General features: G+C 50.0%; 4 protein-coding genes across 4 annotated transcripts; 2 read left to right on the forward strand and 2 right to left on the reverse strand.

The window, feature by feature from the left end:
* Window positions 1–3,728: 3,728 nt before the first annotated feature.
* Window positions 3,729–5,193, forward strand: TRIVIDRAFT_215659 (uncharacterized protein; the record flags this gene model as incomplete). The annotated part of the gene is made up of 2 exons (XM_014103453.1): window positions 3,729–4,019; window positions 4,120–5,193. The coding sequence occupies 2 exons, from the start codon at window positions 3,960–3,962 to the stop codon at window positions 4,609–4,611; spliced, it is 552 nt and encodes a 183-aa protein (XP_013958928.1).
* A 404-nt stretch (window positions 5,194–5,597) lies between these two features.
* Window positions 5,598–7,058, forward strand: TRIVIDRAFT_215660 (uncharacterized protein; the record flags this gene model as incomplete). The annotated part of the gene is made up of 3 exons (XM_014103454.1): window positions 5,598–5,989; window positions 6,071–6,650; window positions 6,710–7,058. The coding sequence occupies 3 exons, from the start codon at window positions 5,829–5,831 to the stop codon at window positions 6,872–6,874; spliced, it is 906 nt and encodes a 301-aa protein (XP_013958929.1).
* TRIVIDRAFT_81869 (uncharacterized protein) lies at window positions 7,053–9,620 on the reverse strand (the record flags this gene model as incomplete). Its single annotated transcript, XM_014103455.1, has 6 exons — window positions 7,053–7,811; window positions 7,872–8,366; window positions 8,422–8,561; window positions 8,615–8,798; window positions 8,857–8,976; window positions 9,429–9,620. The coding sequence occupies 5 exons, from the start codon at window positions 8,935–8,937 to the stop codon at window positions 7,743–7,745; spliced, it is 969 nt and encodes a 322-aa protein (XP_013958930.1).
* Window positions 9,621–11,357: 1,737 nt separating this feature from the next.
* TRIVIDRAFT_61502 (uncharacterized protein) lies at window positions 11,358–13,325 on the reverse strand (the record flags this gene model as incomplete). Its single annotated transcript, XM_014103456.1, has 2 exons — window positions 11,358–12,733; window positions 12,788–13,325. 2 exons carry the CDS (start codon window positions 13,323–13,325, stop codon window positions 11,358–11,360), a joined length of 1,914 nt encoding a protein of 637 aa, XP_013958931.1.
* Window positions 13,326–13,493: the final 168 nt, after the last annotated feature.

The raw sequence follows: 13,493 nt of genomic DNA on the forward strand, positions 1-13,493 counted from the left end.
AATGCTGGCTGTTCCGACCAATGGAAAAGGATGGGGGAAAGCTATGTACTTATACAGTCTTTCTTGATATCGACCTACATCGAAGTCAATACTGCCGAGCACATCAACTGATGTGCTCTTCCTACTGCCTGTGTACAAACCACACCCGTTATCTTCAGGAAGTCAAACATCCCAAGTATGCAGCGTGCTTACACCTTGTTCTGAGTATGGACTGGAAACGAAGCATTTATCGAACCATCAGATACACTAGCAAATGTATATACGAATACGTAGGCACACAGTATCGTAGCTGTATATTTTATATGTGATAAACAAGCGATGATAGAACAACTGGCATATAGCGTTGTAGTTCCCGCTGCTGTCACTAAACTTCAATATGCTAAATACAGGTACATATCAATCTTTTATGCTACCGTATAATTGGGATGCTGGGTAGCCAAACCGTAGTGCCAGCTGACCACTTATTATCTCTGCTGTATCATATCTTTCTCTACAGGTTATCATGAGACGCTCCTTGGGTTTTCGTAATCGGAGCTTCAAACACCAAAGTGGATGGCATATCGAAGAAAAGACTAGCAGTATGGCAAATACCCATTCCCCTGCAAAAGACAGAGTATCCGTAGCAGGTGACAACTCTTTCGATGCGATCACTACATTGAGAATCCACACCCTCCTCGGAAGGAATCACATTAGTGGTACAATAGAGATATGCCAAGTTTGATGGATATATGCGTGTTTGAGAGATTTCCTGTCAAATCACATGTTTACCGAGAGGGTCTTGGTGGTGACACTGCCCTCGGGAAATCCTGCAACAAAGACTCCTGCGGAAAGAGATTGCGCTCTGCTCAGAACGCATGGCGTAATTGGCTAGCCACGGGCTTCTCGAGCGTCCGTCCTGCATCCTAGTTTAGAGCCTCTGGTGGATATCTGACGCAAAACGCGGGCAATTATTCTGGATGACAGCCGAGACAACGAGGGAGGGGGGGTCAAATCTTGCGTAAGGGATTTGGCAGGGTGTTAGTGTTGAGATCCATCTTGTTAGACTCGGACCGACGGCCTCCCATGTAACTTGTGACTGGCTGTCTGAGTCTGTCATTATCTGTCCTGTTGACTGATATGATGTTGTGATTCTCCGAAAGGGAGCGAGTTACAGGTTGAAAATTTGTCTCAGACATGTCTAGATAGCATAGTGTGAAGCTGGACTCTTCTTTTATTTTTGTTTATTTATCACTATTCGAGCATGGATTTATACGCGGGCCAATAGGGATACAAGATTTCCCCATTCAATCATATGGGATTTTGATTTGCTGCTGTTTGTTCAAACAGCAAATACGGAATCCGAAAAATAATGCACGCTAATCGGACCTTTGCGTCGGAGATGCGAAACGTATGATCGTGTATCTATCGTGGTCATGAGTACTCCCCGTATCAGGGGCTAGAGCTGCTAAGAGGGTCTTCATGGAAATGACCAAGAGGATACTGGGTCTTATGCAAATAATGGATGCTCAGATGATCATCAAGTTAGGCGTATAATTGTTCTCGCATAACTCATATCAGAGAGTCACCATGTTTTTGCAATTAGTGGCACGATAAATGCGCATTTCAACGTCACTCAGAGCTAATAAAGTGTGCTTTCCTGATAAAGTAGGTTGATATGGATATGTTTACGAAGAGAAGTCTGTCCTCTTGGCAAAATATTACATGTAAGTTCTTCTGATAGAGCGAATATGCTCATCAGGCAACATCTGCAACGTAGCAACTGTAGCTAAGATATTGTGTCTGTGCGATGATCATATGCAGAAATTCATATGCAAGATTTGATAAATATAGAAAAATGCAAGCGGGCCCATGTCAGGCGCGATAAGTTACATATCTAATGCTGCAGAACGATGAGGTCAACACGAGCAAAGAAAAAAAAAAAGAAAAAAAGAAAAAAGGTACACTCTTGCTGTTTGGCATGTGATTGTGGCTGGTGCACTCCAGTTTTCCACAATAAACCGACATGGGTGCGATACTAGTATCCGGCGTGGATCGATCAAACTTCCGACCTGGAAAACTTAAAAAAGGTCTTGAAAAATGCCGTTGGAAAGCCGACCGACGGTTTGAAGCTGCGGATGAAGAAAAATAATAGTAATAAAAAGAACCAAGGAGCGCGGAAGAGAATCCGCGCAGTGATATGCAAGTGCTACTGCTGCGCTGCTACACAACATGGCGCCGATCTGTTGGGTTCAAGTTTCGCGAGGCATGGCCTGGCCAATCACCAGTGCAGCCGAATGGCCGGGCAAACAGCACTTACAAAAAAGCACGTACTCGTAGCCAAGGCATGCAACATGAGCATTTCCTACACGTGATGGCAAGCGTTGGTTTCTCTTCATCTGATGCCGAAAAGATACGAGAGGAGTCAGCATCCCGAGAGAGAGGCAGCCTTGGCGCTCACGCTACACACCCCGTTGTCAACAACAGGTCGGCTCAGAATCGCCCCATCTCCGGCTGCTTTTCGTCTCCTTTGCCCCCTTGTACGGCGGACGGACAAAGAGGTTTTTGTCTTTTCGCTAGCCGGTGACATCTCAACGGCCCTGGGGGGCCCAAGTGAGATGTGACGCATACGACCGAGGTGCCGCAGCAACGAGTCAGTCGGTATCGCAGCTTAGCTTCGAGAAATGCTCCGTATGGATGTGCCGCTTGGCAGACAAGTTGGGGGGCATGGCTGAGAGATAAGCAAGTTCCGTGCTCCGCAGGCATTGTGCTCTCATTCTTGGGTAAAGGGGGACTCTCCCCGGTGCGGGTGAGCGTCTTGTCGCTAGCTGACTGATGGCTCGATCTCAGCGATAAGGCGCATGATGACAGCACTGCTTTGTGTTTAATGCAATTAATGCATCAAATGTGCTTGGATTGGCAGGTCAGAGATAGCGCCGACACACCGCAACAAGGCAAGGTGCCAATGTCGTAATACAATCCCGGATATATCTCTCTTGGGTGCCGTTTCCCCTCGCTCTATCCTGCGAATCCCAAGCCGCCGCCGGGTGTTGCGGGTTTATCTTGCCAGCCCGGGACGTTTGAGCGGATTAGTCGTATCAAAAACACCACCAAGAGATTCCTGGTAATGGCCTGGCAGCGGATGCAGCACCAGTGTGAGTGCTACCGACTTGCTAAGGCATGCGCTTGTAGATTGCGAAATCGCCGAGGGCGTCGATTGGAGTGAATGATTGGAGAATTGAAGCCTCGCCTAACTAGACGCTCGGGAGCGTTTACCCGGATGAGCCGCTAAGCACAGCCAGGCAGGAAAAAGGAAAATCACAAGAGCCCAGCAAAACTAACTTTTTGAAACCGGTCGTGCAGCTGCGGTTGGCTCAGAAGAGTAGCTGGCAAACTTGGAGGGAGCGCGAAAAGCTGCTTTCACATGTCGGCCAAGTGAGACGCACAGGAGAGATCCCTGCTTGCGAGGTGTGGCTGAGGACAAGCTGCGGCCAATCAGGGGCCGGCTCCAAGCTGCAAGCCTCACACGTTTCCAGGGAGCACTGGCAGCTGTTTCGCCGCTTTCACATGCCTTTTTGGCTGCATGTACCGTTCGCGGGAGGGCGCCGCACGATTGACCTGTGCTTGTGCGCGTTATCAATACATCATCCCAGGTGGCGTGCCAAACCGGCACCCTTGGGGCCTGGGGAATGCTCATTAATAGCCATCCGCCCCGTCCTTATCGCCTTGCTGCATCCCTCCTGCTTGACTCTCTCTCACTTTCTCTCTTCACCTTTCTTCACCTCTCATCATCTCTCATCGCCTCTCATCTGTTCTCTGCTCATCCAGCATTGCCTCAGTCTCAAACCTCAATTACCTACTGCTCCGCGTCACTCAGTCAGCTATAATCATCGCATATCGACCGACGACTCTGCCCGCTTCACTTTAGCCATTCTCCAATTCCCACCTAGCTAGCACTTACACCCGCAATCTCTGACATCACAATGCCTGCTCCTCAGGTTAACGGCGAGGTGTCCAACCATCTCCAATCCGCCTTCCTTCAGGTATGCATGGATCAAAAAATGAATATCTTCGTCATCACACAATGACAAAGGCGGTTCAAATCATGATGGCGCTTGGTGTGGTTATTAATCAGATTGGCAGCACCTGCTCTCCTACCCCTTGGTTAGCGATGGCATTCACACTGTGGCCTCCAACGAATACGCACAGAGGTCTTTGAAGCTGGGCGACTCTGCCTATCGAAACTTTGCCGCCCCCTTTGTTCCCTACCTTTCTAAGCCCTATGGTTACGTCTCTCCGTACGTCCAAAAGGCCGACTCCTTTGGCGACAAGACCCTGGACCGCATTGACGAGCGCTTCCCCATCGTCAAGAAGCCCACTGGTGACCTCTACAACGAGACCCGTGGCCTGATTCTGTTCCCTTACCAGAAGGGACTCGAGGGCAGGGAGCACGTTTTCCAGATTTACGCTTCCGAGCTTAAGAAGCTTGAGCAGAACGGCGTGGTGGCTCAGGGCAAGGCTGCCGTTTCCACCGTCTTTGTCGTTAGCAACGAAACGCTGGCCTGGCTGAGCAGCTGGGTTGCCGTCAAGAAGGCTGACGCCTCCGAATCTAACAAGGAGAAGATCAACCAGTAGACGATTTCCAGAGTGGATTACAAGCGAAACAGCGCATAATTTCCTTACTTGACCGGCTCTCTCTCTTCTTTTGTTTTTCTTCTCTTCTTACCCTTTGTCGGCATCATGTCGAATTTTCTCTGTCGCTGGATCTTATTTGTTTTGTGATGCCAGTTCGTCTTTGCGATGAAAAGCACCTAGAGAAAAGGGGGAGAAGAGTAGACTGCTTCGTCCGCCGCGACTGGGCGTCTACGACTGGCATCATTCTCGCTATTCTTTAGCAGGTGGCCAAGCTCCGACGCATCTTGTTTCGATTCCATTTCTCTTTCACTCCCTGTTTCGACGGATTATGACTCCACCAACCGCGGTTTTCAACCCTTATCACGTTGCCCAACATCTGCGAATCATGGGTATTCGATGGGGAGGTGAATAATAAATCTGCACCAGCAGCAGGTGATGGGCCTGCTTCGAGGACGGGAGGGCTTTTCAATACGGGACACTTGACTCTTCTTTGTTTTGATGTATGGGCAATTATATGGGACGTAAAAAGGGTAGAATACCAACGGGAGTTTGCTTTTGCTTAATAAAAACATCTCAACACTGTCCGACACTGTCCGCTGCCATCTATGATCATGTGATGAGGCCTGTAGCTGTAGAAATCTCGAGTGAAACAAAGAAGCAAAGAGGGTGCTGAGTAAGAGCTGCTAATTATTTACGCATCTTAAACGAGGTGGGGTCCGGAGTTGCTTTGCTCAGGGTGCTGATGTAAAGGTGACTAATTGTGGAGCCCGGCTTTGCTAACTTGCCCCTCCATAGAATTGTCGCGCGCGAAGCTCTAAGCTGCGTGTTGAGAGGATATTGGTGATGATATAATCCCTTGATAATGCAGCAAGACAGGGCGCCCAGAAATTTCTTTTTATACCAGAGCCTTCCCCCCGGTTCCCCGGTTTAGCGCTTGATGGTTATATAAAGACATTAATTCTTCGACTCTTCCTCACATGAAGCTCTTTCAGATCATCCTTGCAATTCTCATTGGATTGTCTTCTACAGTCTTATACCAGCACCGCCAAAGCATATCCGATTTTGCGACTCTTGCGATATCTTCTCTTTCGAGCCACTACAGCGACTTGATCGGCAAAACAGCATTGAACGAGACAGCAGCAGCCGAAAAGGCAGCAAACAGAGACAGCAGCTTTCCAAACCTGGGCTATCCCGAACAACACCTCACAGTCACCGAAATGTCTGCCCAACGAACCATCGCAAAGGTCGTTCGTGCCATCGAACAGGCCGAAGGTGCCGGAGCGCGAGTTAGACGGTCAATTGGCACACGATCGCAGCGCAACTTCAGCCCTTTCCTCATGCTCGATCACTTTTCCACAACTGCCGGTTTCCCTGACCAGTAAGTGCTCGCCTCACTCTCCTCTTATTACTTACTTTTCGCCATTGGTATCAGAGACTGACTGGTTCGTTTTTAAATCAGCCCTCACCGTGGTCAAGAGACAATCACATACCTCCTCGACGGAGTTGTCGACCATGAAGACTTCGCAGGCAACAGCGGAACCCTCTACTCGGGCGACCTGCAGTTCATGACCGCCGGCCGCGGCATCATCCACGCCGAGATGCCCCGCAAGCACGACGACGGCAGGCCCAACGTCGGCCTCCAGCTCTGGGTCGACCTGCCCAAGGAGCTCAAGTACTGCGAGCCCCGCTACCGCGACCTCCGCGCTGCCGAGATCCCCTCCGTCACCGTCGACGAGGGCCGCGCCACCATCAAGGTCATCTCCGGACAGAGCCACGGCGTCGACTCCGTCAAGGAGCTTGCCTACACCCCCGTCTGGCTGCTCGACTTCCTCCTGCGCCCCGGCGCAAAGGTCACTCAGGCTCTCCCTCAGGGATGGAATGCCTTCGCCTACGTCCTCGACGGAAACGTCGTCGTCGGCGAGGGAGCCGAAGCCAAGAAGGTCGAGCAGTATGACAACGTCTTCTTCAAGCAGGAGGGCGATGTCATCCACCTATCAACTGAAGCAAGCGCCACAAAGGAGGCACGAGTCTGTACGTTTTTTACTGCATCCTGTAATCCGCTTTATATACATGTTACTAACATCTCCCTCCTTCAGTCGTCATCGCTGGCACCCCTCTCGACCAGCCCGTTGTGCAATACGGCCCCTTTGTCCTCAACTCCGAGGAAGAAGTCATGAAGACCTTTTCCGACTTCCAGAGCCATGAAAACGGTTTTGAGCGCGCCAAGAACTGGAGGAGCAAGATTGGCGACCGCGTCTATTAAGATATACACCAAGAGCTTGACGGCCACCATTCCTGGCTACAAATTTTGCATCATGACTGCTTTTCTTGCACGCATTTTGGCGTTTTGGGTGTAATCTGGGACTGCAACTTTCTGCAGCAAAAATACCTGATGGGGCATATCAGTTTAGATTTACGATAGTATTAGAATATACGTGTATTCTTCTAGCACCTAGTATAATTTTTTTGTAACCATTGCATGAATAACTCGCCGTTTTGTAGCTCGTCGAAGATTCATTGAGCTTTGCGTAGCAGCAGCATTGACTCAAGCATAGTCTACAACATTCCCGTGAGCCGTCATCAAAACCTTCGGTGCTGGAAGCATCATTCAAAACTCTGCGGCATGGAGAAGATTGTGAGTTGCACCAAAATTAGTTATTATTCTTCTGCCAAACTACAGCATGAGAATCAACCCCGTGCCTCTAGACAACGTCAGAGAGGGTATTCATCCATACTGCCAGGTACACGGCAGTCTTGAGACTCTCTCGTCTGACAGGAAGATGTGAACTGAAGTAAATCCGCCTTGAGCCCGAGTCTCGTTTTTGCGCTCCGCCCTCCACTGGCACATGGCCAACAAATTAATCACCAAATCCTTTGTGCATCTCTCGTGGCCCAATTAAAAAAGAAAATGATAAACCATTTGACTCATTAACCCTCATCAAACTTTCCCGGTTCATGTCCATTCACCTTGTTCCTATTTCCTTTGTCATGAAAGATAGACTCGGCCCAAATTCCCACGCCGAGCGCGAAAGATGTTTAGTAAGTCGAGGATTATGAGACAACAACAGGGTATTATATATCAAACATGTGCAACGCGAAACATCAAAAAAAGGGGCCATCGAGATAAATTTTTAGAGCATGAGGATGGCGAGGCCGGCAGCAGCAATGATGCCGACGGGACCAGCAGTCTTCTGAGGAACCTACAATCAAATTAGTCAAAAGAAAGCACATGGATGGTAAGTCATAGAGTGAAAACTTACACCGGCAGCTGTGCTGGTGGATGTGCTGGAAGCACTTGAACTGCCAGTCTTAGTTTCTGTGCCCTCGGTGCTAGACTCGGAGCTGGATTCAGGCTGCGTAGAAGATTCAGTGATAGAAGCGGTGTCAGATTCGCTGCTTCTGTGGACCGTGGTCAGAGTCTTGACGATGGTAGAGCTGCCAGAAGTTACGGTCGTAAGGATGGCACTGCCAGTATGGTGTGCGCCAGTGCCCGTGGCAGTAGCCTCGGAACCGGTAAGAGTGACTGATCCCCCAGTCAAAGTAGTCTGGCCAGTTGTTGTGTGAACGCTGCCATCGGATTCGGTAACAGTCGCGGTGAAAGTAGAAACGCTGACACTTCCCCCACCACCAACATTTCCAGAGATGGTAGTGGCAATACCAGTAGTGATGGTTTGGCCGTCAGAGGTGAAAGTGGTGAAGATTGTGGATACTTTGCCGGAGGCTTGTTCACCATCTGTGCTGCTTCCAGCAGTTGCCTATGGGTAAAAGTAAGTAAAGAAAGTATATATTAGTGACAAGAAGAGAACTCACAGTGGTAGGGCTAGATCCAGCAGTGACAAGCGTCGACTCGCCATCAGTAGCACTGCCAGTGGCACTTCCAGATGCACTTTCAGTGTGACTAGCACCGCCGCTGCCACCTCCAGAACTTGTCTGGATCGCAACACCAGCTCCTGTAAATATGTGAGAGAAAGCTTCTGGGTGTAGTTGAGAAGGGGAAACTCACCCGCACATATGCTGATGCCATACTCGACGACCTTTCTGGCATCCTCAGCCGGGCAAATAGCGGCGGAGCAATCTCGGAGGCCGTAGAGGAAGTTCTTGTTGGCACAGAGACACCTCAGGTCATTTTGTTTGCAGCCCAATTCATCAGCCTTGTCGGCGCTCAACATGTTGGTAGCGCAAGTTTGCTACAGAGAAGGTCAGCAACAGCCAACATAGCTAGAAAGTATAGCAGCAAAAACTTACACCGCAGGCGGCAAGGTTGGGAGAGCCTTGGGCGGCAGTGGCTGCAACCAGGGTGCAGAGGGCGATAACGACGGACTTCATCTTGGCGGTGATGTTGTCAAAAAAGTCGACTTGAGTTCTCTTGATAGGATATCACTGTCAGTACAAAGAAGGTCTGAACTGATGTTTGCAGAGTGAAGAAAGTAGATGGCAGTTTGAAGGTTGTAAAGATGAAAGGCGAAATCAGATCGAGGAGTTGGGAAGCTGCAGACAATGGGGGCCTGAGTGTAGTTTTTCAATGCAGAGGGGAGCAGTCACTGCAGAGGAGAAGGTGCGAGCTTGTGGCAGCCAGAAAACCACGACCAATGCTTGTGCTAGGCTGTACAAGGGGGCTGTACGACGCAGTCGAGGAGATGAGCGGATAGAAAGGTGGACTGTAAAGAGATTATGGTGTTCCCTCAGAACAAGCAGCTAAGCAATCCAATGTTGTAGATGCTCGGGAAGGCTGGGGACATATGCGAGGAAGACGGGAAGAAGGGGAATACGCAGACAATGTTTGGAGCGAGGGGAGAAAGTAGGCGAGGCGGACCAACCTGGGAGATACAGAAGCGCAACGAGAGACGACACAAACAACGAGTGGCGATAGGGAGGCGGCCTGAAGAGCTTGACGCTTGTATTTGCTGGATGAAAACCGTGAGGATGAACGAGGAGAAGTTTGGGAGCTCCAAGGGGACGAGAGGTGAAGAGGGAGAATGCTGGAGAAGGAGAGAGAAGAAGAGTTGCGGTCACCTGCCAGGCACTGGGCAGGAGAAGGAGGGTCTAGAGCGTTTATGAAGTGAGGAAGGAGCAACAACCGCCATCCAGTGGTACCTCGCTTCACGCTTTCTTGCTGCCTTTCCCCATGTACCTTGCCGGCTGTGCCTGCCGGCAACTGACGCTCTGGCCCCACGCCAGCTGGCAGATCTGGTTGATCAACGTCATTTGAAAGAGAAGCTGCGATCTGGATGGCAGGGGGTGGGTGGAGCGACGAGGTCTGTGTGACGCCCTCTTTCTGAAATTACAGATGCACGATCGTGGTGCTGCAACCAGGCGCTACGAGTACCTACTGGGTAGTAGGTATATGGTGATGTGTACCCATACTCCGTGGGTGCGAAGTACCTATGGAAGTACGACATTTCGGGTGACACATGACTCTAGGGAAGTTGTAGAGTGAGACAACACTTGGTTGGATCTGGATTGGAGGATGTCACGGCAGAGTAGATGAACGGCCAACGCGCTTTGTTGAGTCGGAACTGGTGCTGTTAGCATCCGCATTGCGTCGCCTAGCACTCCAGTCCCTTGCATTGCTAGCTGGAGCTGTAAAGGCAGCACGGCTTCGTGTTTGCAAAAGGAAGAGCTGCTGGAGTGACTTGAGCATCTTGATGGAGACAAAGCAGTAGCTGCTGGATATGGTTCTTTGGCAGGCCCTCCACTTACAGACCCCGGCAGAGCTGAGGATGACACATCGATCCATACTCAGATATGGGGGGCCGCTATCACTTAGGCGCTGCGCTTTTCAGCTCTTCAAGGGAGATTCACTAATAGCTCGACCGTTGGGCACTAACTTCATCTCTAGCTAGGCACTCTAGCGGTGCGCTTTAGCTCCCTCGCCGCCTCCCGCACTGCGCTAAGACGCTAAAGCCGATATGTGGCTGCCAAGGTGGCGGTGCCGAAGATGGCTGGATGGATGGATTTGATGCCCTCTCTCTCTCGCAGCCTCCCGCCAACTTTACATCTTCCATCTTTTTTGAGCTCATGTTTCTTTTCCCAAGACAGAATATTAACAAACGTTTCGGAAATACGATGCATTTCATGGCTTTCAAGCAGCTACCCGGATCCTCCAACAAAGATCCATAAGTACAAAGTGCAATTGGCGTTGCTCGCACACCGCACGGAAGAGCGTCCCCATGTCTCATTTGAATTTCATCTGGTCCAATACAAAACTGCCAGCAACCTCCACTAACAACAATAGCGAACCAAAAAGGCTAACCAGGCCCCGCTTCAACATCATCGAACTTGCGAACCGGGCAATCAAGATCGGCGTGCTGGAGTAACCCTAGCTGACGTCCCGATGATTCGCCAATGTCCATGATATGTCCAAGACCTGGGTGTGTGGCTCGAGGCCACGCGTTTTGCCTAGTGGCTAGTTGCCATGGAAAGGGAACTGAATGTAATATCATACCAGGACTGCTTAACGGCAACATGCACAAGCCTCGTGCTCGGGCCTTTAGTTCTTGTTTGGCCTCATGGATCCTGAACCATCATGCGACTGACCTCATCATGTCGTTTGGCCGCTGGCTTCTGTTGTCATTGACTCAGTTGGACAGCTGGGTCTACGTCATGTCTGATGCACATGCAGCATTGCTGGTCTTTCATTGAACACCAAGGATTAAATCCTTTGGTCCAAAATTCTCCAAGGCTGGCTACAGTGAAACAGCGGTATTCAAGCATCTCGTCGACACTATCCAGTTTCGATCCAAGAATTACTGTGCCACAGCTTCCTCAAACGAGACAATCTGCCTGTCGAGCCGCTCCAGCACATATTCCGTGTCCCTGTGCGATGTTGCTGTAGCCACAGCACTGCGAAATTCCTTGAAAGCTTCTTTGTAATCGCTGGCATCTTGGTTCCTTTGGTCCCCCTCGTTTTTTGCTTCCTGTTGTCGATTTCTTGGGCGAATATTGGTAAGACTTGGGGGACCATGGCGGAGCACTTTTTGGCCGCGCCCACATGTCCAAAAGCATAAACCAGCACAAATGTCGCGTGCGATTGATGGTGCAAGATCTGTTAGAGAATGGCTCTGGGTGATGCCGCCACGGGTGGTTGTAGCTGAATATTGCTTCATCCATCGAACTATCTCCACTCCGTCATGAGCCGCACGAAGGGACTCGAACTCAACGCGGAGAGCCATCATCCCCCCTTCCAAAAGAGCTCCATTTTGCACACCGTACTGAGAAACACAATCTTCAATCTGCAAATAACAGTTGATTTCTAGGAGCCAAAGGATAGAGCAGTGCAATGGCTTGAGAAATCCAGTCTTGCTTGACTCATTGATAGTCAAAGGTATCAATTTGCCATCAGCATCTCTCTTCCGGCGAAGGTGAGCTGGGCAGTCGTGTTTCTGCCAAAGACTGAGCCTATCGTACATATTCACCAAGTCGCCACATTTAACGCCATTGCGTTTTGTGTTGACTGTCACCAAAGCTTGCAAAATCTCTCTCGCAACAATGGCTAAGCTGAGAACGGCGTCAAGATAGCTCCCAGCGTCAAGCCGTGGCAGCTTTGGTGAAATTTCGCTATTCTTTCCGTCTGGGATTCGTGATATGGTCTTCTGATCCAAGCTATGGAAAGCGTCAAGGCCATAAACGTGCCAAAATAGAAGCTTGCGGCGCTCTTCTGAACGCGCAAGAGGTACCGTCGTGCTTGAGTGCTCTGCTTCATCGCAATCTTGCATCTGGGATTGAAGTGTGGCTAGGACGAGAGCTTCGTGTGTCAGGAAGAGTCTTCCCAGCTGTGAGTGTAAAGACGAACTTTGTGATTCGTCGTATCTCCAGTTGACCATGATAGCGAGTGCTTCAAGATCATCAAGGCGCATGACCGACTTGCCGGTTGAAACTTGCTGGGCCTCCAAGAACTTTTCTCTGAACTTCAGCGCCAGAAGTTGCTGCGTGTCCCAATTCTTCAAAGGACTTGAGAAAGATATACCTCGGCAGGCAATAGCATAAACGAGGGCAAGGCTACATCTCCCAGCTCGGTAATCTTGCCAAAAAGCATCCTCTATGAGAACGGGAAGGTGAACCGCAGCAAAATCAAAGTAAGCGTGTAATGATGCATGGAATGTCGCCTCGTCAAGACCGCAATCTAGCCAGAGTTTTTGAGAAGTACTAAATGTTGGAGCTTCTCTAACCGGCTCACTTTGGATATCAACATCCGTCATGGTTTGTGGTAAAAGGTAATCTAGTGGTGCTTCATAACCACCCATAAAGATTTGGTCCAGGAATAAGATGCTCTCTGGACTGAGTTCAAAAGGGGTATCAATGAATGAGAAGTCCGGCGACTGATCCAATGATGATGAGATACCATCATCTATATTTGGCGGAAAATAAGACGGCAACAACTGTTGTAGGCCCCCCGACTGCACTGGTGCCATTTCTTTATCGAATATAGAGACATCGGCGCTTGGATGATGGAAGCTTTCGACAATTGCATCAGCGGGACTTGTCGCCAACAACGATGGTCTCTGATCCGGCCGCTCCTCATCTTGAGCAACTGCTCTTCGCCGCCTACGAAGCCGAACATCATCAGAATCATCAAGAAGACACTGGATCCCTCGCAAGGAACACGGCGAACAAGAATCGTGGCCCTGCGATTCCCGTAAAGGCCGATCGCACTTGATCTTGCGGCGATGACAGAAGTCGCAGGATGCCCGCTCCACTCCACGCTTCAGCCGCATTGCGGCAAAATAAAAATCTCCGCGCAAAGGATTTCGGTGTGAGAAGGGCGGTATACGCCTGAGGGACGGGACGGGGATTTAGTGATTGGGAAAAGGGCACAAGCTGCCGTTGAAATAGACTGGAGGATTGAGACTTTGACGGCGACTAGCGGGAATTGAGCGGCGATA

Source organism: Trichoderma virens, assembly GCF_000170995.1.
Source record: "Trichoderma virens Gv29-8 chromosome Unknown TRIVIscaffold_4, whole genome shotgun sequence".
Taxonomy (NCBI): domain Eukaryota; kingdom Fungi; phylum Ascomycota; class Sordariomycetes; order Hypocreales; family Hypocreaceae; genus Trichoderma; species Trichoderma virens.